Below are 23378 nucleotides of genomic sequence, written 5' to 3' on the forward strand. Positions count from 1 at the left end.
GGTCCTCTTTGTCCCAACGTCATCGCCCTGCTACTCCTCACTGCGATGTTAATGAGTCTTTTCACATGTGCTCAGACCGAGGAGGACACAGGGAACAGACAAAAGCACAGGCTCAGGTCCAGCCGCTCCCTGCAGGCGGAGCAGCAAGCCAGCTGTGCCTGGGCTGGGCCTCAGGAGCCCAGGGAGGAGGCCAGGCGCGCACAGGGTCCTGCCGGTCCTGTAGTGAACTAGGCCCCCTCCCGATTAAAAGTGAAGGGGAACCCAAGCAAGCTGCCTTGCACTGCTCTAGGAACAAAAGCCCATCCGCTCAGCAGTTACTCCTGGTTTATGTAGGAGGGCTGCTGCCCTGCCCGAGTCACATGACATCACGAACTAATCGAGAATCATTCTGAGCAAAACCTATGGCTAGATTCTGACTTAAGAGGACAAGATCAGAATGGCTGAAACAAGAAACTGAGTAACTCTCTCTGATGAAAAAATTTTCTAGGGACTGTGTAAAAAAGGGTGACAAGGAATCCTATTTAGGGAGAAAAGCTAAACCAAGGCTCACTTGCAGGGTCAAAGTGAATGGTATTTTCGCATTTAAATTCAAAGAGAGTTGGCATGCACAATGCCCAGGGTTCAATCCCTAGCAATGGGAAGAAAACCAAAACAAAACATATATGCCAGGCATGGTGGACATGCCTGTAATCCTAGGGAGGCTGAGACAGGAGGAATGCCAGTCAAGACCAGACTTACCAACTTAGAGACAGCCCAGAGAGACCCTGTTTCAAAATAAAAAGTAAACAGGGCTGAGGGTGTGGCTTGGAGGTAAAAGTCTCTGGGGTCCATTGCCTGAAAAGCTGTTGTTTCTGCTGCTATTTAACCTTGTATTTTTGTGTATTTGTACACTTACAAAGTTTAAATGTGATATTTTTAACTAGAAAATAACTTCATTAGCACTGTTGCTACATTGTTTTTGCTTTTCAACATCTAGCTAGGTACTTTCACACATATTTCATATAATCTTAGTCATATTGTGAGACAGCTGTTTCTTAAGTGAGTTAACGTAGCTGGGCAAGGTGGCCCGCGCCTGTAATTCCAGTATTTGGCTGGCTAGATAAGAGGATCACAGGTTGCCAGTCTCGGCAGCTTAGCAAGACCCTGTTTCAAAATTAAAAAGAGCTAGGGGGTGTAACTCAGAGGTAGAACACCCCTGGTTCAATCTCCAAGTACAAAGAGAAAAAAAAAAAGAGTGCGAGAGAGTGAGAGAGAGTGAAGCACTCTGGGTAGCGCCTGGCACAGAAGTGCTAATAAAAGCGGAGGCAATGGTTCCTGCTGAAGTCCGGCCAGGCACGCCTGTAATGCCAGGACTTGGGAGGCCGAGAAAGGAGGACCACAGATTCAAATCCAGCCTCAGCGTAACTTAGTGAGACCCTGTCTCAAAACAAAAACATAAAAAGGGCTGGAGTGCGGCTTGGAGTAGAATGCTCCTGGGTTAAATCCCCAGCACCAAATAAAAAGCCCAAGTCCAAAGTGGAGGAGACTTTCACGTGGATGAACAAGGGGAGATACGGGCAGGCACTTTCTTCTCCCAAGAACTGAGTTCCTTTCCCAAGCGCCCAGCTGCAGAAATCACCCCAACCCCCAGGCCCTTGACTTCCTCTCCTGGGCAGTGGCTCTAGAATGTAGCATGGGAGTCCCCACCCAGGTAAGACCCCACCCAGGAACTCCACCCCTTACCTAATGCTAAATTGGAGCCATCAGATTCTAGACACGTCACTTTAGAAAGGCTATGGATTGAGTGTGGCGGGTGTGGTGGCACACGCTTGTGATAGCAGTACTTGGGAGGCTGAAACAGGAGGATCACAGGTTTGCAGCCAGCCTCAGCTTTTTAGTGAGGCCCTCTGCAACTTAGTTTCATAATAAAGAATAAAAAATAGGGCTGGAGATGTAGCTCAGAGGTAGAATGCCCCTGGGTTCAGTCCCCAGTACTGCGGAAAGAAAAAAGAAAGGCTATCTACAGAGCCAGGCAACTTAGTGGGACCCTGTTTCAAAATAAAGACTAAAAAGCCGGGTGTGGTGGCGCACGGTTGTAATCCCCGCGCTTGGGAGGCTGAGACAGGAGGATCGCACAGGTTCAAAGCCAGCCTTAGCAACTTAGTGAGACTATCAGCAAACTAGTGAGTCCCTGTTTCCAAATAAAATATAAAAAATAGGTCTGGGAGTATAGCCCGGAGGTAGGAAGCCCCTGGGTTCCACCCCCAGTACCACAAAAAAAAAAAAAAAAAAAGACTAAAAAATAGGGCTGGGGGCATAGCTAAGAGGTAGAGTGCCCCTGGGTGTAACCCTTAGTTATTCAAAAAAAAAAAAAAAAGAAAGAAAAGAAAAGCTATCCATCTTGTTCCAACAGAAGTAATAAAAACTATACAGGAATTGTTACCATTTACTGAGGTCTCATTACGTGTCAGCAATCATGAAAAACCTTTATATATATATTTCCTCAAGTAATCTCAACACGTTCAGCTAGGTACCACAAAAATCACTTTACAGGAAAGGAAAATGCGGCACAGCGAGGTTAGCTAACCTGTCCAGCTCACACAGTAAGCTGGGATTTAGTCAAGCTCTTAGCCACCACAAGACACACACACTCTGGTTCCCTGACTCCATGGCCATTGCCAAACAGCCCGGCACCCGGCGAGCGCTCAGGGGGCGCTTCATTCATAAGCAAGCAGAGTGAGCTCCCCAGGCCAAGAAGGGGAGGGTGTCATCTGCCCCTGCCCTGGCAATACTCATCTCTCTCACTCTCTTGAAACAGGAGATTAAAAGTTGAGCAAGATGAGGAGAGGAGAGTGCGATCCGAGGAATTGATCCTGCATGATCCTGTTCCGTAAGAGGACCTCACGTTTTGCAATGTCACATGACCCGCTGTCAACAAAGTCAGGAACCAACCACTTCACCTGAACTGTCCTCCTGGGGCACAGTCTGCAGTGCAGGGCTCTGTCCTGTCTTCAGACTTTAGAGCATTAGGCAAAAATGAAAGACTTCAAGAACCCACCATCCCACCTTTCCGTTCATCACCACATCCCCAAACCTTCCTAAGATTAGGAGGAAAAGTAACACTTGCAAAGCAAGTTATTAAACCGTGGGCAAACATCCGCTCAGCACTGTCTGCTCTCCACGTGCTGGAGCCTGGGATCGGCACAGAGCTGGACTGAGACGCATTGGCTTTCTTCCCACTTCTCAACCTTCCAGAGAAGACAGAAAGCCAACCAACTCCATAAACTGTGACAAGGATGAGAACAGGCAAGCGCTTCACAGAGAAAGGACTGTCCAAGAAGAGAGGAGGGACTGGTCCGTGTTGGCCCCCGGTGACAGCTGAGCTGGTGCCCCTGGCTAGTTTCTTATCAGTCAGGATCCTTGGTGATAGGGCTTGAACAGAAAAGGAGTTTGGGGAAAGTTGATGCATGCATTGCCCAGGAAAGCTGGAGAGCTGAGCCCGAGAAGTGGGGGAGGCCAGCAGCAGAGTGCGGCCTAGGGTGAGCCCCAGAGCACCGGGTTGGGACCCCACTGCCTTGAGGATCTGGGCATTACCCTGCTTTCCTGGGTCATCCTCAAGAGTCACACTCCCAGTGGGAGCTGGCTGGCAGGAAGCCTTACTTCCAGAGACTGCCCGATGGGCAGGCCTACAGGAAGATGGGGCACCATCAGGCCAGGCCTGATGATGGACAGGTGGAACAAGGTGACAGATGTCCACTGCTTTCTGTGCCTTGCCTCCACTTCAAACACAAAAGCCACAGTGCCTGCCACGTGTGGTAGGACACACCTGTAACACCAGCAGTTCAGGGAGACCCGGCGTGTGTGTTTATATGTGTGCTACTGGAGATTGAGCCCAGAGGCATTCTTTCATAGGCTCACCTAAGAAGTTCTACGTCTGGTTCAGCAGCTCAGAAGTGCATCATTATTCCAAACCAGACCTTGAGCCCGACAGACCTGTTCCACAGGGCCAGGCTGCGCAGAGGAGCAAGACTGATGGCAAAGGGCATTTACACATATATTCATTAGCAATTCTCAAGGCCTGAAAGAAGTAGCAAGAGCTGTTTCCCACTCTGCAAGCCCTTCAAGGGTTTAGGATTCCTTTCTAAGCAGAAGTTCCCCAGAGAGTCTTACCTTGAGGCCCAGACTCTGCAATACTGCTACTCTTAAAAATTCCATCCTGTCAACAAAGTTTAGCCCTTGAGCTGGGGTCTAGAAATGAGCTTAACACCACAGCCATACTCCATGACTGTTCCTCTGTGTCCCTTTCATCATACTTAAAAAGTCCTTTCAAAAGGGAAAAATAAACATTCCAAAACTGTCTGCTAAAAATGAACCCCTGGTCCTAGAGTCAACTTGCAAACCTAAGTTCCTTCAGTCCCCCTGTGTTCTCAAGAGCCCAAAAGAGTGTTAGTTCCTGGCCCCTTCCTTTTTTGTAGCACCCATGACATAGGCGTCCCCAGTCTCCCACCTTGCAGAGGAAACTAAGGCTTAGAAAAGCAACAGGACCGGAGAAGACACTTGGAAGGCCTAGTGACAAACATCCACTAAATGTGCGATTGAGCAGAGGGCATGTCCTGAGCTCCACGGCCCATCTCGCAATTCCAACTTAGAAGCCTGCTCAGCCGCGCGTGGTGGCGCACGCTTGTAATTCCCACGCTTGGGAAACAGAGACAGGAGGATCGTGCAGGTTGGAAGCCAGCCGTGCTGGCTTAAGAGACCCTGTTTCCAAAAAGAAGTATAAAATAGGTCTGGGAGTGTAGACCAGACGTAGAAGGGCTTCCAGGAACCCCAGTACCAAAAAAAAAAAAAAAAAAAAAAAAAAAAAAAAGGCCTGCTCACACCAGGCAGGGAATTATATGGGGGAGAGAAAAAGTACAAACACAGCTGGATTTAGGCTGCCATCCCACCGCTCACCAGTTGTGTGGTCTGGGCCTCAATTCCTTAATCTACAGCACACTGTACAACTGGAGAAAGGATTAAAGGCAAGCCCTACTCCGACAATGTAGGTTAAGGGCATGGAATGGTGCCTGGCACTCCCGGCCACCACTCTGTGAGGGCACCTTGCTACCCAAAGCCCAGCACAACACAGGCCTGTGTGAAGGTCTGAGCAGATGCTGTGTTGGGCACATAGTGAGTGGTACCTACAATGATTTCAAAACCTGGAGAATGATTGAAAAGTAGAAAGTCCACTGCAGAGTCCACTGCAGACTGATTTTTAAAAATTCAAAGAGCCAGAAGTGGTGGCGCACGCTTGTAATCCCAGTACTTGGGAGGCCGAGACAGAAGGATCACAGATTTACCACCAGCCGCGGCTACTTAGTGAGGCCCTCCACAACTTAATGAGACCTGTTTCAAAATAAAGAATAAAAAATAAGGCTGGGGGTGTAGCTCAGAGATGGAATGCTCCTGGGTTCTATCCCCAGGACTGGAAAAAAATCAAAGAAAGGTATCATGAGAAATGAGGCTATTCACAACAAAATATTTCCTAAAAATATCTGTAAATCTTGGTGAAACCTAATCTTTTCCTTTTTCCTTCCTTCTTCCCTTTTTGGTACTGGTGATGAGCCCAAGGGTATTCTAAGACTCTGAGCTATCCTCCCAGCACTATTTCTTTTTTAAATTTATTTTAAAATAGCATCTTGCTAAGTTACTCTGTTCTGATCTTCCTGTCTCATCCTCCCAGGTGTGTGCCACTGTACCTGGGGTGAAAAGTGGTCTTAAGTGAGTTACAGTGAAAAACAGCAAACTCCTCCATTACAGTGATGGTCCTAGCAAAGAAACTCTACAAAAACACAACGTTAAGGGCAGCAAAGGTTACCACCTTCAAATTATAGAAAGAGAACTCAGAACAAAGTATGGATCACAAAATGTAGACAAAAAACCATTTTCCAAGTCCCAAAGCAGAGGGCTGAATATAAGGAGCAAGCAGGGCATGGCGGTGCATGCCTGCAATCCCAAGTACTTGGGAGACTGAGACAAGAGGTTTGCAGGTTTGTAGCCAGCCTCTGCAACTTAATGAGAACGTTTCCAAATAAAATAATAAAATAAGGCTGAGGGTACAGCTCAGAGGTAGAATGTCCCTGGATTCTACCAGAAGGAGGAGGAGGAGGAGGAGGAGCAGGAGAACAGCAACAACAGTAGCTCTAAATTAAGGCCCATCCCCCTGAGGATTGTGCTCTTCTACAGAGCTACATTCCTTACTTCACCCTTTAAACTTTTTTTTTTTTTTTGGTGTTACTGGGGATGGAACCCTTCTACCTCCGGGCTATACTCCCAGACCTATTTTATATTTTATTTGGAAACAGGGTCTCTTAAGCCAGCGAGGCTGGCTTCGAACCTGCGTGATCCTCCTGTCTCCGCCTCCCAAGCATGGGGATTACAAGTGTGTGCCCCCACACCGGGCCCCTTTTAACTTTTGAGACATGGTCTTCCTACATTGCCCAGGTTGGCCTTGAATTTGAGATCCTCTTGCCTCAGCCTCTCGAGTATCTGAGTTCCAGGTGTGTGTCACTGTGTTTGGCTTACAGAACAATTTTAGAAGAGAGCTGCCAGGCGTGGTGATGCACGCTTTTTTTTTTTTTTTTTTGCGGGTCTGGGGATGGAACCCAGAGGCATTCGACCTCCGAGCTATACCCCCTGCCCAATTTTTTATTCTTTGTTTTGAAACCAGATCTCAATGAGTTGCAGAGGGCCTCACTAAGTAGCTGAGGCTGTCCACGAACCGCGATCCTCCAGTCTCAGCCTCCCAAATGCTGGGATTACAAGCGTGCGCCACCACGCCTGGCAGATGCATGCTTTTAATCCAAGCACTTGGGAGGCTGAGACAGGTTCGAAGCCAGCCTCAGCTACTTAGTGAGGCTCTCAGCAATTTAGTGAGACCCTGTTTCCAAATAAAATATAAAAATAGGTCAGGGGTGTAGGCCAGAGGTAGAGGCACCTGGGTTCTATCCCCAGTACCATAAAAAAAAAAAAAAAAAAAAAAAGTAGAGAGCAGGCAAACTTGAAGAAGAGCCGGGCGTGGTGGCACACATTTGTGATCCTAGAGCCTGGGAGGCTGAGACAGGAGGATCACACAGGTTCAAAGCCAGCCTCAGCTACTTAGTGAGGCTCTCAGCAACTTAGTGAGACCCTATTTCCAAATAAAGTATAAAATAGGTCTGGGAATATAGCCCAGAGGTAGAAAAGCCCCTGGGTTCCACCCTTAGTACCACACACACACACACACACACACACACAAACAAAACCAAAAAACAACCCAGTAAGGATCAATCTTAAAACCCAAAGTAGCAGATATATAAGACAATCCCAACCATAGGGTCCTGGGCAAGCAAGAAGGACATCTGAGGCACCGGAAGGGATCACTCAGCAAACTGGTCACGACCCACTGACTATCCAGTGGTCCTTTTAGTATATGTGCTAAGCGAGCACTATCCATTGGTCCTGAGTTACAGAAAAGTCAAAGTGCATCTAGGAAGCCAGGACAACCGGTCTATATATGGACAGTGTTGGGGGTAGGCAGAGATAGCTCAAACTGGTAAAAGTACGGCAAAGAGCCAGGAAGAATTAAGGAAGGCTTAGAGAATGCCAAGTGGCCGTGCTGGCAGTGTGGGGAAAGCAGGCCTCTCTGGTGGGAATGTAAACACGCGCCATGGAGAGGGAGCAGACTACCAGTGCAGACCAGCAGATCAGCAACTACAACTGCACGGCGAGCCAGGGGACGCTGCTACGGCTCGTCCAGCACCTGTGATGAACAGGAACCACCCTGAGCTCCACACAGCCCTACTTCAGCTATTTCCTCTACACCTGCAAGTGTGAATTTACAAAGCTATTCACTGCTTTCATTTCATTGTTTTTACTAGCATAAGCCTGAAAATATCTTCAAATGTCCACGAGAAAGGGACTGGATGAATATGTCAGTGAATCCATACAGTGGAAAACCACTGATTGGTAAAAAAAAAAAAAAATCTGCGAAGATCTCAAAATAAAGAATAAAAAATAGGGCTGGGGGTGTCGCTCGGAGGTAGAGCCCAGGGGCCTGGGTTCCATTCAAGTACCGCAAAAATAAATAATAAAATAAAATGGGTGAGGGGAAGGAAAGGTAGGCTGTTGAAGAACAGGGTACTGCTTGCTACTTTTTTTTCTTTGGGTACTTGAGATTGAACCCAGTTGCCTTCACCTCCCAGCCTCACCCCAGCCCTATTTTACTTTTTCATTTTGAAACAGGGCCTCACTAAATTGCCGAGGCAGGCTGAGAACCTGCTATCCTCCTGTCTCAGTCTCCCAATTACCAGGATTACAGGCATGTGCCAACACACCCGGCATGTCCTGCTACCTTTTGGTATCAAAATAAAAAAGATACAATTCATATTTGTTATTTCTTGTAATTATAATAAATATTTACTTTTCTGGTACTAGGGCTGGAATCCAAGGGCACTCTACCTTTGAGCTACATCCTCAGCCCTATTTAAATTTTAATTTTGAATAGGGTCTCACTAAGTTGCCAAGGCTGGCCACCAACCTGCAATCCTCCTGTCTCAGCCTCCAAAGTACTGAGGATACAGGCATGTATCTAGCTAGAAAGTAATTTTTTTTTTTTTTTTTTTTTTTTTTTTTGCAGGTCTGGAGATGAAACCCAGGTGCATTCTACTGGTGAGCTACACCCCAGCCCTATTTTTTATTCTTTATTTTGAAACAAGGTCTCACTAAGTTGAAGAGAGTCTCACTAAGTAGCCGAGACTGCCCATGAACCAGTAAGTACTGTTAACCAACTGCCTTAGTCTCCCAAGTACTGGGATTACAAGCGTGCGCCACCACACCCAGCTTAGAAACTAAAAATTTAATTACTGGTGTGGAGGTAGGAGTGAGGGGACTAAGGAGATAGTGGACAGGGTTGAGAGCACAATTTTTCACGGTATCCTTTCACATTATTTATTTTCTACCATATATATGCACATTAAAAAATAAAGAGAAGGCAGAGACAGGAGGATCACAGGTTCAAGGGCAGCCTCAGCAACTTAAGAGACCCTGTTTCTTTTTTCTTTTTTTCTTTTTTTTTCTTTTTTTCTTTTGGTGGTACTGGGGTTCCTGGAAACCCTTCTACCTCTGGGCTACACTCCCAGACCTATTTTTATACTTTTTATTTGGAAACAGGGTCTCTTAAGCCAGGGCAGCATGATCCTCCTGTCTCCGCCTCCCAAGGACAGGGATTACAAGTGCGCCACCACGCCCGGCTAGAGACCCTGTTTCAACATAAAAAATAAAATAGGGCTGGAGATGTAGCTCAGAGGTAAATGCCCCTGGGGTCCATCCCCTGCACTATGCAAACACTATTTTCCAATTGTAATTCCCAATCACAACAGTATGTAGCGCTAGTTTTAAAAGTGAAAGGATGCTAGGCCCGACCCCAGCTACTTGGACACAGGCAGGAGGACCAGCCTAGGCAACTTAATGAGACTCTGTCTCAAAATAAAAACAAGAAGGGCTGGGGATGTAGCTCAGTGATAGAGCGCCCTGGGTTCAATCCCCTGTAATGGGGAGAAAGGGCTGTAGCTGACAGTAAGTAGTCCATCTCCTGAAGACGCTGCTTTGAAAAACAATTGTAAACCAACTCCAAATTGACTTGCCCAGTGTTCAGAGCAACAGGACTTACACTAATCAAAGAAGCAAATAACTACAATGTTCACAGGGACAAGGGTATGCACGTGTTTGTCTCTCCACACAGATTCTATTATATGCACCTCAATTATTCCAACATACAGCAAACTGCATGTAAATATGTTGTGACAATCAGGTACACATTAACAAAAGCCAAGAAAGAGTCAAGAAGCACATGTACAATTTCATAGGTATTCAGGAAGTTCTAGTTGAATAAACTAAGAATTTCCTTTTTTTTTTTTTTTTTTTTTTTTGGTACCAAGGATTGAACCCAGGGGCATTCTACCTCCAAACCATACTCCCAGCCCTATTTTCTTCCTTTCCTTTCTTCCTTCCTTCCTTCCTTCCTTCCTTCCTTCCTTCCTTCATTTATTTATGGTACTAGGGTTAGAACCCAGGGGACTTCTACCTACAGACTCCACCACCAGCACTATTTTATTTTTATTTGCAAACAGGTTCTCCCTAAGTTGTTGAGGCTGAATTTGAACCTGTGATCCTCCTGTCCCTCCCAAGTACTGGGATTACAAAAGTGCACCACACCTGACATAAAATTTCCTTTTTTTTTAAAGCAGTACTAAGGATTGAACCCAGGGGCATTCTACCACAAGCTACTATATCCCCAGCCCATTTTTTTTAATCCTCCTCCTCCTCCTCATTCTTCTTCACCTCCTTGTGTTACTGGGGATGGAACCCAGGGGCATTCTACCGCTGAGCTACATCTCCCAGTCCTATTTTTATTCTTTATTTGAAACAGGGTCTCATTGAGTTGCAGAAGGCCTCACTAAGTAGCTGAGGCTGGCTTCAAACCTGTGATCTTCTGTCCCAGCCTCCCAAGTACTGAAATTGCAAGCATGCGCCACCATACCTGGTTACAAATTTCCTTTTTAAATTATGAATTTGAGGAGAGAAAAGATCTAGTTGAGACAGAAGCAAAAGCATACACACTTTTTGGAAAGTGCCAAGATCTGATAACTGCATAGAAAACTGTTCAGTGAGAGGCAAGCAGTACCTAAGAACAGCAGGCCAAAGGACTGGGTCTGAATGTGGAGAATGTTTGTAAAGGGCGAAGCCAAACAGAGGAAGCCGGCAAAGCCCAAGCATCCCCTGGTCTGGTGGTCTGAGCAATCCTAGGGAACATAAATAAATGACAGGAGCTAAAAACGGGTGGAAAACAAACAAGCTGTGGATAACAGCAGTTCTTTCCACCCAAACATTGACAGCACTCATAAGCATCCAAACGTCAAACAACGCTTCTGTCTTCAAAAAGGCGTAACGGGTGTTATACCTGTGCTGTTTCTCTCTAAGCTGTTTTTCCAAAGCTTCACTCACAGGAAAAACAGGGAGGCAGTTTCTGCCTCCTCCCCACCTCTGCCTCCCGCAGTGCTGTGCTGACCACGCCCAGCCCTAAAGGCTCCTGGCTCACCCAGTTCATCAACCTTCTCCATGACGTGGACACCAGACCGGGGCCACCCAACATCCCGCACTTGCCTGCTCTCCTTTCCACATCAGACACGCCTATTCAGTGCCAGCTACCAAAGAAGAAACTGAGTGCAGGGCCAGGCAGCTCCGGGCCCAGGCAGCGCCAGGAAAGGCTCGGAACAAGAAGCTCCCCTGCAAGCTGGGGAGCAGGGCAGCTAGGAGTAGGAAGACTGCACGTGCGCAGATACTAGATCTCTGGACCCCATTTCATAGGGAGTGACAGACAGCCCAATCACATCGAGGACACTGTTAAGAATTCACAACACCAGCCAGGTGTGGTGGTGCATGCCTGTAATCCCAGTACCTGACAGGATGAGACAAGAGGGCCAAGCTCAAGGCCAGCCTCAGCAATTCAGCAAGAGCCTGTTTCAAAATAAAATAGGATTGGGGTATAGCGCATAGGCAGAAAGCTCCCGAGTTCGATCCCCAGTACCCACCCACCCCCACCACACCAACCCAAGAATTCAGAATACCTAGGATAAGGACAAGATCCTAAAAGCTTCCACAAGAGAAAACAAGTCACATTCAAAGGATAAAAAAAATTAAAAAAAAAATTAAAATAGCAGCCAGGCTTGGTGGGTGGCATGCTTGTAACAGTACTTGGAAGGCTGAGACAGGAGGATCACCTGGCCAGCCTCAGCTAGTGAGGCCCTCCACAACTTAGTAAGACTTATTTCAAAAAAAAAAAAAAAAAAGGACTTTGGGTGTAGCTCAGAGGTAGAATGTCCCTGGGTTCAATCCCCAGTTTAACAAAAAACAAAACAACAACAACAAAAAATCAGAAGAACAAAAATAGGATCTTTGACACTGCTCCCCAAGGTGAGGGTTAAGTGTATTTCCAAGATAAGTTGAGAAGAGGAGACAAAAAAAGAGGGAGGGTTGGGGGGGGGGATGAACTGGCCATCATGTTGGGATTTTCTGTCGCGAGGGCTGAATTGGTTACAAGAACATAGAAACTAAGCAAGAGAATAATTGGGGAGATTATCAGCCTTAGGAAAATCCAAACAACAACAAAAAGGTAGATCTATCCAAGAGAAATGAATATATATGTCCACACAAAAGCCTGCAGGTAATATTCACAGCAGCTCCATTTGTAATAGCTCTAAAGTAGGAACTGTCCATCAGCTGAGGAGCGGATAAGCCGAATGTGGTGTATACACGTAATGGAATAGCACAGCGCAACATGGATGAACCTGAACTTCATGCTAAATGAAAGAAGCCACACACCCTCTGGTTCCATTTATATGAACCGTCTAGCAGGCAAACCCATAAAGAAAGTAGATTAGGTCATGGAAAAAAACTCAACCTTTTCCAAAGGGAACAGCTGCCTCTGCTTGCCCCTCACCCACTCACTCCTACCTCCGGCCAGGTTTGTGCCCCTGTCCCCCGCGGACTGCCCTGTCAAAGGTGAACGCTCCATCTAGCTGCCAAGTCCCACAACTCCCTTCAGGCCTTGCCCTCCTTGCTGTTCCTTGGAACACTGTCTCTCGTCTACTGGCCACTCCTTAAGGAGCTCACCTCCACTTAGTTTAGTACACTTCGCTCACTCCCAACCTTCAGTGTCTTCCCTCATTTCTATCCTCAACTCACCAGCAACGACTGCACCTCAGCCTCCGCTGTTCTTACCTCCCCCAAATACCTGCCTCCCATTCCTACTAGATGTCCTTCACTCCAGCCATTTAAGAAAAACTTTCATCCATCTCCCCAAACCAGCTCTTCCAGCTGCCTTCCGAAGTCTCCCAGCACCTCAGGCTCCAAGCCTTAATGGAATCCTAGAATTCACCTATGCCCTGCCTTCAGGGCCAACCTTACACTCCAGAGTACAGTGTCTTCCTAACTGGTGCCCCTCCCTGCCTCCAGCTGGTTTCCTTGCCCATCAACACAAATGAATTTTCTTAAAACTCACGATTAATGGGTCATCCCTCTATTTGAAAATGTTCAGTAATTCTTTGCTTAGATTCTATAAAACATCTGTGTTGGAAGCTCCATTTGGCTCTAACTCACCGATCAGACCTTGTTTTCGTACACATACAACATATATATTCCAAGAAACGCCTAACAGTCTTATTTCTAAGCAGCCTGGTCCCTCTATGTGCTTGTCATGCTGCTCCTGCCACCTGGAGTTCTGGGCCCAGCAAACAACGCTGTGCCTTTCCTGATTCCAGTGGAAGAGACCTCTCAGGAACACTGGCCTCCGGCCTGCCCAACCCTTCCTGTCAACAGCTACCTCCTTGGTGTGATGTGATCTTCCTGGAAAACCAGGGTACTATGGTGTGGATCAGAGATGCCCCCACACACTCACAGACACGAAGGTTCGTGTGTTGAAAGCTTGATCCCTAATGCAGCCATGTTCGAGGTGGAACCTGTGATAAATGATTAGATCATCGGGGCTCTAATCTCACCCATGGACTACTCTATTGATGCCTTCATAGCGAAACAGACTACTGTGGGGTGGTGGAAACTGGAGGAGACAGGATCTAGCTGCAGGGAGTGTGAGTCCTTGGGGACTGGGTCTTGTCCCTAGCCCTTTCTCTCTCTGCTTGCTGGCTGCCGAGAGGTAAGTAGCTCGGCCACATTCTCCCTGCGAGGTAAGCAGCTCGTCCACATTCTCCCCGACAGGATGTTCTGCCTCACCACAGGCCCCAATTCAATTGGACCAAGTGAGCATGGACTGAAATCATGACAAAATAAATCTTTCCTCCTCTAAGTTGATTTTCTCAGGCATTTTGTCACAGCAACAGGAAGCTAACACACCGGCTTTTACTAGGCACCCTCACCAAGCGCCCTCACCAAATAACTTTCACTTATTGTCTCCTGTGATCACTGTAATCTGCCCCACACTCAGCACTATGCTTTGTTATTCACCTCACGCTTCACGCAACCATAAAATCCTATCTCTCCTGGTTCTCTACAACTCAGAAACCAGAGCCTGCCCTTGAATACTTGCTGGCCAATTTAAGACAGGAAACATTTGCCAGATCTGTTGGGAGACCTGTGAAGCCACTGAACCTCTACAGTAGTTTCCAGAGTATATACTTTAATTCAGCAATCTATAGGGATAATATTAGCTACTAGGTAACTTAATGTATTACAAATTAAGACAAATAAGGATTAATTATGGAACAGAAGTACAAAATGAATTTCTTTTTGTGCTGTTGCTGGTAGGCAGCTCTGGACTTTTGTGTGTGTGTGTGGTGGTACTGGGGATTGAACCCAGGGGTGCTCCAAAACTAAACTATATCCCCAGCCCTTTTTACCTCTTATTTGGAGACAGCATCTCACTAAATTGCCCAGGCTGGTCTCAAATTTGTGATCCTCCTGCCTCAACCTCCTGAATAGCTGAGATTACACCACACCTTTCTTGGACATACTTCTTATTGGCTATATAACATTGGGTAAATTAACAAACTGTCCAGGGCCTTAGTTTGAGGATCTGTGAGAGGAAGCTGACTTGGAGTAACGGGCATCTCTGACAGGGTTGTTACGAGGAGTGAGAATATTAATGTTTATGAGCCCTTACCACAATGCCTGGCACACGAATGCTCAAAACATGTTAGCTACCCTTGATATGTTCCAGGACCCGCCCCCCACCTCTCCATCTCACATTTAGAAGCACTTAGTGGAAGAGTCAGTGGTTAGAAGTGGAACTTAAAGGTATTGCTACACTGCCTGTTTAATCAAAATAGAAAGGACAGACCACGGTGCAAAATATTACAAAAGCAAAATGGGAAAATGACCAACAGATCCTTTCCAAGTAGCTGCTGCCATTTATCTCTTTCTCCAGAAGAGACTCTTCTCCTGTCTGCTTCTTCATCTGCAAAATGGGGGTGCAGCCCCCCTAGCTGGCTGCAAAGCTGCAGTGAGATTGTGGACGTAAACAGCACTTTGTAAACTGAAAAGCACAACACTCCTGGCTTACTGCTTAAGAGCATGGGCTCTGGACTGTACAGTGAGTGACCTGAGACATCTCCTGTATAATAGGTGTCATAAGAATGTCTCATAGGATTGCAAGAACTAAAATAATACAAAGTGTTTAAGGCCTTGATCGACTACTGAGAATTATCATCAAGATTACTAGCCTATTCACGGGACTCCAGTTCTCAAAGGTAGGATGGAATAAACCAATCAATAGTGGCTCAGGAACAGAGAGAACTGGGCTCTGGAACCAGCGTGGTGACCTTGGGCGAGTCGTGGCCCCTCTCCAAACCTTGGTTGCCAGACCGAAAAGTGAGCACATGGCCCAGAGAGCATCCCTGGGCTCCCACCAGCTCTTCTACTCCGCTGTCAAAGCCGACAGAACAAAGGCCACCTGCTCCCCAGCCCGCCTCGGAGGGGCCGCAATCCAAAACTCCTCCTGCTCAACTCCCACTGCCGCGCGCCGGCCTCGGTCCCGGGCGGGAGGCGTCCCGCTCCGCGTCGCGCTCACTTCATCTGCGACTCGCTCCCGCGCCCAGCTGTCAGTGAGTCCCGGGAAACCCGGGCTGGGGCCCGTCCGGGGCCCGGGGGTGACAGGTGCGCCGCGGGAGGGCCGCGCGGCGGCAGCCCCGGCCCGCGCCCACCCCGCCGCCTCCCGGAGCCGCCGCGGCCGCGGGTGGGCGCAGGCGCACCGCGCGCGCCGCCGTAACCCCTTCCTCCCCGCGCGCGCCCCCCGCTCACCGTCGATGTCCCCCAGGGTCAGCTCGTCGCCCAGCTCCGTGAGGGTCTCCATGGTCTCCAGACCGCCCAGCTCGCCGCTCTCGTCCATCCCCGGCTCGGCGCAGAGGCCCCCCTGCCGTCCCGCTCAGGGAGCCGCGGGGGCGGTGCCGCCGCCACCGCCCATGACACCGACAGCGCCCGCCCGGCACCGCCTCACCGGCCCGTGCCAGCCGCCGCCATGTTTGCGCTGCGCCGGCGCGCGCGGAAGGGGCGGGCCGCGCTGCCCCCGCCCCCGCCCCGGCCCGCCCCGGCCCGCGCCCGCTTGTTTGTTGTCAATGGGACCAGGCTCGGCCTGGCCAATCGGCGCGCGAAGCGGCGCGTGGGGTGATGGCGCGTCACCGATCAGCAGCTCAGATTTGCATAGACAGGCCCCGCCCCCACGGCCTCCGAGCCCACGCGGAGTAGCCGCTCCGTCCTCCGCCCAACCTCCTAACCCAGGTTTAAAGGAGCCGTCTCCTTTTCGGTTGGCTCCCTTGTAGGACCAACGGCATCCACCCCCCTTGCAAGGAAGGGTTAAAGGGTCTCGGTGCCGCCGGCCGTCCCCCGGCGCGGGCTGAGAGCACATTACGTCATCTGTCATCTTCCCAGCTGCCTCTTCCTTCACCCTCGCCCGGCCAGTCCGGGAAAGCCGACAGAATCAAATTTAGCCCCTCTACACTCCAGGACAGAGAGAGTCAATATCATCTAAGCCACGCTCCTCCCAACCCTCTTAAAAGGCAGAAAGAGAGGCTTGACAGGACTGCCCAAATGCAGTCAACATTTTACAACTTCTGCGCCTTTGCACCTGTCGCGACCACGCGCTCATGCCTTTGGTCCTCAATCCCGGGCACCTCGGCACCAGTCAAGGCCTTGAAACACAGCCAGCGCCCTGCCCCTCACTGGCCTCCTGAGGCCGGCGCCAGTGTTTGGAAAAGTTCCTCAGGGATTCTGACGCAAGTCCCACCCACGGACTCGCACTCCGGCAAGCACCTCGCTGCCCTGGCTTGCAGCAGCAGGTCACGTTGTACACACAGGTGCAAACTTCCAAGAATTTACCCTAAGGAATAAAAGGATGAGTGCAGAAAGCAATGCTTAAATAAACTTGTTTGCTCGAGGGAAGCAGCCCACAAGGCATCGGATAAGTTACATCCACAAGATGAAATATCATGGTGGCACTGAGTCGGAGGTCCCCCAAAGGGAGGCAGACCTCCATCACAGCTACTCTCCACTGTGGCTCCGAGGCCAGGAGAGGCGGGGCCCCACTGTCCTACGCCTGATTTGGCATCTCCAAAATGGGGATAAAACAGTACTCGCAGTCATGAAAATTAAATGAGACCATTTGCAAGTTCACTTGACGATATTTATTGAACATCTTTGTGGCAGGCAAACACTTCTGCCCTCTTAAGAGTTTCCAGTCTAGCGGAGATAAAAAGACAGTAAACAAACACTACATTGAGAAATGATGGTGGTAACAAATGACCAAGGGAAAGTAATAGGACCTGGCTTGAGATGTTAAAAGTACTGGCTGAGCCGGGCGTGGTGGCGCACGCTTGTAATCCCCGCGCTTGGGAGGCGGAGACAGGAGGATCGCGCAGGTTTGAAGCCAGCCGCGCTGGCGTAAGAGACCCTGTTTCAAAAATATAAAATAGGTCTGGGAGTGTAGCCCGGAGGAAGAAGGGCTTCCAGAAACCCCAGTACCACCAAAAAAAAAAAAAAAGTACTGGCTGGAGATGCACCTCAGTGGTAGAGCGCATGCACTGGGTTCAGTCCCTGGCACTGCAGAAGATAAAAAACATCAACAACCCTGAAGTGGTATTTAAGATGAAACCTAAAATTACGAGGGATCTCCCTCTGGTGGAACCAGGGGCACAGATGGACAAAGGCCTTGAGGCAGGAGCTGCTGCCAGCCAGCACGTGCCACTGAGCCCCGGCATGCAGCGAGTTCCCATCCAAAGTGTGACTGTGAGTGGAAAAACAAGGAAGGCCCAACGGCTGGCTGTCAGTTGTGGTTTTGGAGTGGGGGGATTTGTGTGGGTGTGGGTGTGGGTCGGAGGATGGAAACCAGGGGCATTTGACCTCCAAGCTATACCCCCTGCCCTATTTTTATTATTATTTTTTATTATTTAATTTTTGAAGCAGTGTCCCACTAAGTTGCAAAGGGCCTCACTAAGTAGCTGAGGCTGTCGTCGAACCACGATCCTCCAGTCTCAGCCTCCTGAATGCTGGGATTACAAGCATGCACCACCACACCCAGCGATTGGGGTGAATTCTACTCTTTTTGGTCTAAATTGCTTTTTATGATGAACATGTATAGCTAGCGAGAAGTATCTTAAGTAAGATAAAAGGAGAATGCTAGCCAGGCATGGTAGTGTATGCTTATAATTCCAGCATTTAGGAGGCTGAAACAGGAGGATCTGGGTTCATGGCCAGTCTCAGTTATTTAGTGAGGCCCTCTAAAACTCAGTGAGACCCTGTTTCAAATTAAAGAATTAAAAATAGGGCTGGGAAAAGCCGGGTGTGATGGCGCACGCTTGTAATCCTGGCATTTCGGAGGCTGAGACCAGAGGATCGTGGTTCGTGGACAGCCTCAGCTACTTAGTGAGGCCCTCTGCAACTTAGTGAGACCTGGTTTCAAAATAAAGAATAAAAACAATAGGGCAGGTCAAATGCCCCTGGGTTCCACCTCCAGACCCGCAAAAAAAAATTAAATACATAAAAATAGGGCTGGGGGTGTAGCTCAAAGGTAGAATGCCCTGGGTTCCATCCCAAGCACCACAAAAAACAAAACAAAACAAAACTCTTTGCTGTTACATGAAGAAGGAAAGAGAAAACCGAACCTGGCTGCCCTGCTCTGGACCGGCACTGGGCTGAATGGTGTCATCCTCAACTGTGCCTCTTGGTGGCTCTGTTAGATCTCCTCCCACTGATGTCATGTGCTTGTTTTGTAGTAATGGGATTGAACACAACGGAGATCTACCACTGAGCTACATCCCCAGCCCTTTTCATCTGTTATTTTGAGAAAGGGTCTTGCTAAATTGCTAAGGTCGGCCTCCAACTTGTGATCCTCCTACCTCAGCCTGAAGCTGCGGTTAGTTACTTGCCACTGCCCGCTACTGTCTGCTGACCTGAAGGGATGCGGCCACAACTCACGTAGCTTGAGGGGCCTCCTATCCTCAGAAACCCAGGCAGCGGCTGCCCTGCGCACCAGGAGGCCAGGAGGCAGGCACAGCCCCCCACTGTGCAGGTATTCCCCTGGCTCCCAGTAGGACCTGCCCAGAGGCCCTGGCGTCTGTCCAAGCAGCTTGGGGGAACAACACAAGGAAGGCTCAGTAGAAAGGGTGGGAGAATGGTGGCTGTGCTGGACCCAAACCTCAGCAAAACACTGACATCCTCCTCTGGCCCTGGATCCCACATTTGCTCTGGCTGGGAGGATAGTGGCAGGGGAGAGTAGGCTTTAAGCGGTCACTCCTCAGGACCTGGGTTCTTCATCTGGAAACAGAGGGACTGGTAACCACGATGCCCAGATCTCTATCATGGATGGCACCTGCTACAGGTCACAGAGAGAACCCTGCTTAGGCCTTTTTGTTTGCTGCTTCTGACATCTGCCCTTTAAGGCCTTTGCCCCCAGTGATCGTCTCCTTCCTCCTCCCCACCAATCTTTCAGTTCAGATACCACTCCCTCTGAGAAGGCTTCCAGCTAGATTAACCAAAAGTTTGCCATCAAGGTGGAGTTAGAGGGCGGGAAAGAAGTTTGTCTGGGATCAACCGAAACAGAAGCGATACGGGCTATCGAATAGGGAGGGGAAGGTGCCAGCAACTTCCAGGTCTTCTTAGACCCAACAGAAAGGAGAAGAGAAGCTATACCTGAAATCTTCACTTAAAGTGTCAGGTGAGCCAAGCATGGTGGCACACATCTATAATCCCAGTACTTGGGAGGCTGAGGCAGGAGGATCACAGGTTCAAGGAAGGCCTCAGCAATTTATCAAGGCCCTCAACAACTTAAAGAAAACCTGTTTCAAAATAGAAAATAAACCAGGGCTGGGGGTATAGCTCAGAGGTAGAATGCCCCTGGGTTCAATCCCCAGAAAAAAAAAAAAAGAAGTGTTAGATGGGCCAGGTATGGTAGCACACACCTGTAATCCTAGTACTTTGGAGGCTGATACAGGAAGATCACAGGTTGGAGACCAGCCTCAGCAATGTAGCAAGCCTCTCAGCAACCTAGCAAGACTGTTTTAAAACAAAAACTAAGAAGAGACGGGCAGAACAATTCCCCTAGGTTCAATTACCAGTACCTTTTCTCCAAAAAATAAAAAGGCCAAGTGAAGTAGCGCATGCCCATAATCCCAGTACTTAGAAGGCTGAGACATGAGGATCGCAGGTTCAAGGCCAGCCTCAGGAACTTAGTGAGACGCTGTTTCAAAATAAAAAGTAAAAGCGTGGTGGCTCATATCTGTAATCTCAGTATTTGGAAGGCTGAGACAGGAGAATTGCAGGTCCATGGCCAGCCTCCTCAACTTAGCAAGACCCTGTTTCAAAATAAAAAAATAAAATAGGGGTAAGGGTATAGATAAGAAGTAGAATGCCCCTGGGTTTTACCCCTGGTATCATACTCACAAAAAAATAAAAATAAAAAAGGGCTGAGTGGGAGGTAGTTTGGAGATAGAATGCTCCTAGGTTTAATTCTCAGTACTATAAGAATATAAAGGGTCAGGTGAGGACAGAAGAGCCGGGAAGGCAGCCCAGGACAAGAAGCCCAGGAGGACTCGCCAAGAGGCAGTAGGCATCAGTAGCGTCTCTGTGGGCAGCGCCTGGGAGGATGCAGACGCCAGGGCTGGGAGCGCGCTGCAGAGCAGGGCGGCCCCAGGGGACACCGGCAATGTGGAGACACTTGTGGCTGAGACACTGGGAACCGCTCAGCATCCAGCAGGCAGAGGCCGGGATGCTGCTGAGCACCTTTAACCACTCAGGACAGCCCTCCTCACACCCACAACTATCTGGCCCGAAATGCTAATGGTGCCATTGGTGAACACTGCCTTCAAGATTTTAGGGGGTTCCCAGGCTCTCTGGGGGCGCCAAAGAACAGGCATAGAAGCTTGGCAGACTGAAACGATGTCCAAGACCGCAGTGACAGTATCACTGTTGCCACCCCAGTCGCTCCTGACACTGGTCACTGGACTGGCCCCTACAAGCCTCCCTCCCACACACCGCTGTCCTTGGTACCTGCGGCCACCAGCACAACTCCTGCAGACACTGGACAGATGCGTGCCCTCGGGCCTTTACAGCTGGGGAAGTGGGTGCCTGCTACCTTTAAGACTCAGGAAGTGGAGTGTCCAGAACAAGTGACCACAACAGTCCACACTGCAGCAAGGCAGGGAGAGACGGCAAGTCACGGCCTGTGTTTCTTTGAGGGTAGACAGGAAACCCTGGGCTCATATCATGTGGAGGTAATAGGACCCACAAGACAGAGAGAGGCCGAGGTGCGGAGAGAAGAGCCCAGGGGAAGGGGGCACCAGGTGGGGCAGACGTGAAGACAGGCAAGACTGCACATTCTCTGTGCTCTGTGTGCAGGGGCACTGAGCACCCAGGTGATGAACAAAGGCCCATCGGAGAAGGGCACTGCCACTGAAAAGTCACTTCAGCGCTGGCACCTTCTGCTCACAAGGGCCTTTCCACAGCCTCTTTCCCTCCCAGACTCCTGAGCATCCTGGGATGGGACCCAAGGGCTGAGTGACAAAGGCCTGGTGCGGATAACAAGAGCTGCCAGGGGCACAGCCAGGCTAGTCCCAAGCCGCCTGGGCCTCCCCCGCACACAGCGCGGCCCCTCATCACGCTGAGTTCCCAAGCTCTGCCCCAAATTATAAGTACACCGCTGGTGACAGAGTCCCCCAGAAGTCACTCGGCAGGACCCCAGCAGCTGGAACCACCTCTGCGCTGTCCTGAGGTGTCCTTTAACCTCCCGCCGCTACTGAGAAAGCTACATCCACTGCCAGGCATGCCAGATTCCTAGAAAGTTCTTCCTCCAAAGCCGGGCGCGGTGGGCACGCTTGTCATCCCAGCATCGGGAGGCTGAGACAGGAGGACAGTGGTTCGCGGACAACCTCAGCTACTCAGCTACTTAGTGAGGCCCTCTGCAACTCAGTGAGACCCTGTTTCAAAATAAAGAATAAAAATAGGGCTGGGGGTGTAGCTCGGGGTAAAACGCCCCTGGGCTCCATTCCCAGTACTGCAAAATAAAATAAAAATAGATAAAAATTAGAAAAGAAGTTCTCCCTCCAGTTAAGGGAGACAGCAGCTTCCCTGAAGAGTTAGCAACTCCCGCTTCTTCATCAAGAAGGGATGGACGGAAGAACGGACAGATGGACAGGATGAGCTGGGGCTGCACTGGCCCCGCACCACCTGAGGACACCAGAGAGGTTAAAGAGCTGCCAGTGGGTCCTATCCCTCCTCTGCCCTCTAGTTCACAAGCTCTGCACTGCCCTTCCCTGTAATGCCCACAGCGACCACCTGGGGCCACGCAGCCAGGAGCTGCAGAGCTGGGGACAGAGCCCGGGCCTCTGAGGCTATGCCCTAACCCGGCGCCGCCTCCCCGTCCAGCGAGGGGAGCAGGTGGCCTGCGAGAAGTTCTGATGGAAAACTACTCCAGCCCACCTCCCAGTTCTCTCCAGCTGCCCCTGCCTCCTTCCCTGTGAGTGAGCAGCAGGGGCAGGACAGCCTGGGCCCTTCCTTCCAAGAGGCCTCTAAGGCCTGGCTCCTCCTTGAGGCTGTGGCCAGGGGGAGCCAAGGGAGGGTTGGGGATGGACAGGGATCAGACATCGGTGAATGTTTTGCCATTGATGGTTGTGGCGCAGGGAAGGGGAGGGGAGTAAGCCAGCAAGTCTGAGGGGGTTAGATTCAGCACTCACCTGGGTGCTGTTAGTGGTAGGAGGCCAGGTGTGAGGGGCCTGGGGATAACTGAGCATCTCTGCCCCATTAAAAAGCAGACCCTGCCGGGCGTGTGGTGCACTGGTACTTAGGAGCTGACACTGGAGGATCACAGGTTCAGGGTCGGCCTCAGCAACTTAAAAATAAAATATAAAACAGAGCTGGAGACGTATTTCAGAGGTAGAGCACTCCTGGGTTCAATCCTCAGTCACACACACAGGCCCTGGCTTGGCAGGTCTGAGGCAGAGGCAGAATGCCCTTGGAAGCCCCTCCCTGTGCTCAGAAGGGGTCGGAACAAAGCTGGCCCCACAGGATCCACTCAGGGCAGCTCCACTGGCCTGTGACCACGGCCGCTGGCAGACCTCCAGAGATGGCTCGAGGCCTGCTCGATGACTGTCCCCAGGTCCCCCAGGAGGAGGCCAGCCACGACTGCATGGTCTCCTCAGATTAAACACCCTCCCGGGAAAGTTCCAGCTCCCCTCCCCCACCCTGTCAAGGGCAGCGCTGAGAGGGAGGAGGCCACACCCAGGCTCTGGCGCTCTGCTCCTAAGGGCCTGGGCTCCTCCTGAGATGCCAACATTCTCCAAGCTGGTCTCAGCACCCCTGAGCCCCAGGTCCCTGCACAGCCCCTT

General features: G+C 49.9%; 1 protein-coding gene across 1 annotated transcript in view; it reads right to left on the bottom strand.

Annotated features, from left to right (window-relative positions):
• The window catches only part of SREBF2 (sterol regulatory element binding transcription factor 2), a gene marked incomplete at its 3' end in the record, with an annotated part of 66309 nt that extends 50133 nt beyond the window's left edge, over positions 1 to 16176 (bottom strand). The window contains exon 1 of the mRNA XM_080706520.1: positions 15808 to 16176. Coding sequence (XP_080562646.1) covers positions 15808 to 15895 — 88 coding nt within the window. The 5' untranslated portion in view covers positions 15896 to 16176. The remainder of the gene's footprint in view (positions 1 to 15807) is intronic.
• Positions 16177 to 23378: the final 7202 nt, after the last annotated feature.

The sequence above is a fragment of the Muscardinus avellanarius genome (assembly GCF_963383645.1).
Source record: "Muscardinus avellanarius genome assembly, chromosome: 11".
NCBI lineage: Eukaryota > Metazoa > Chordata > Mammalia > Rodentia > Gliridae > Muscardinus > Muscardinus avellanarius.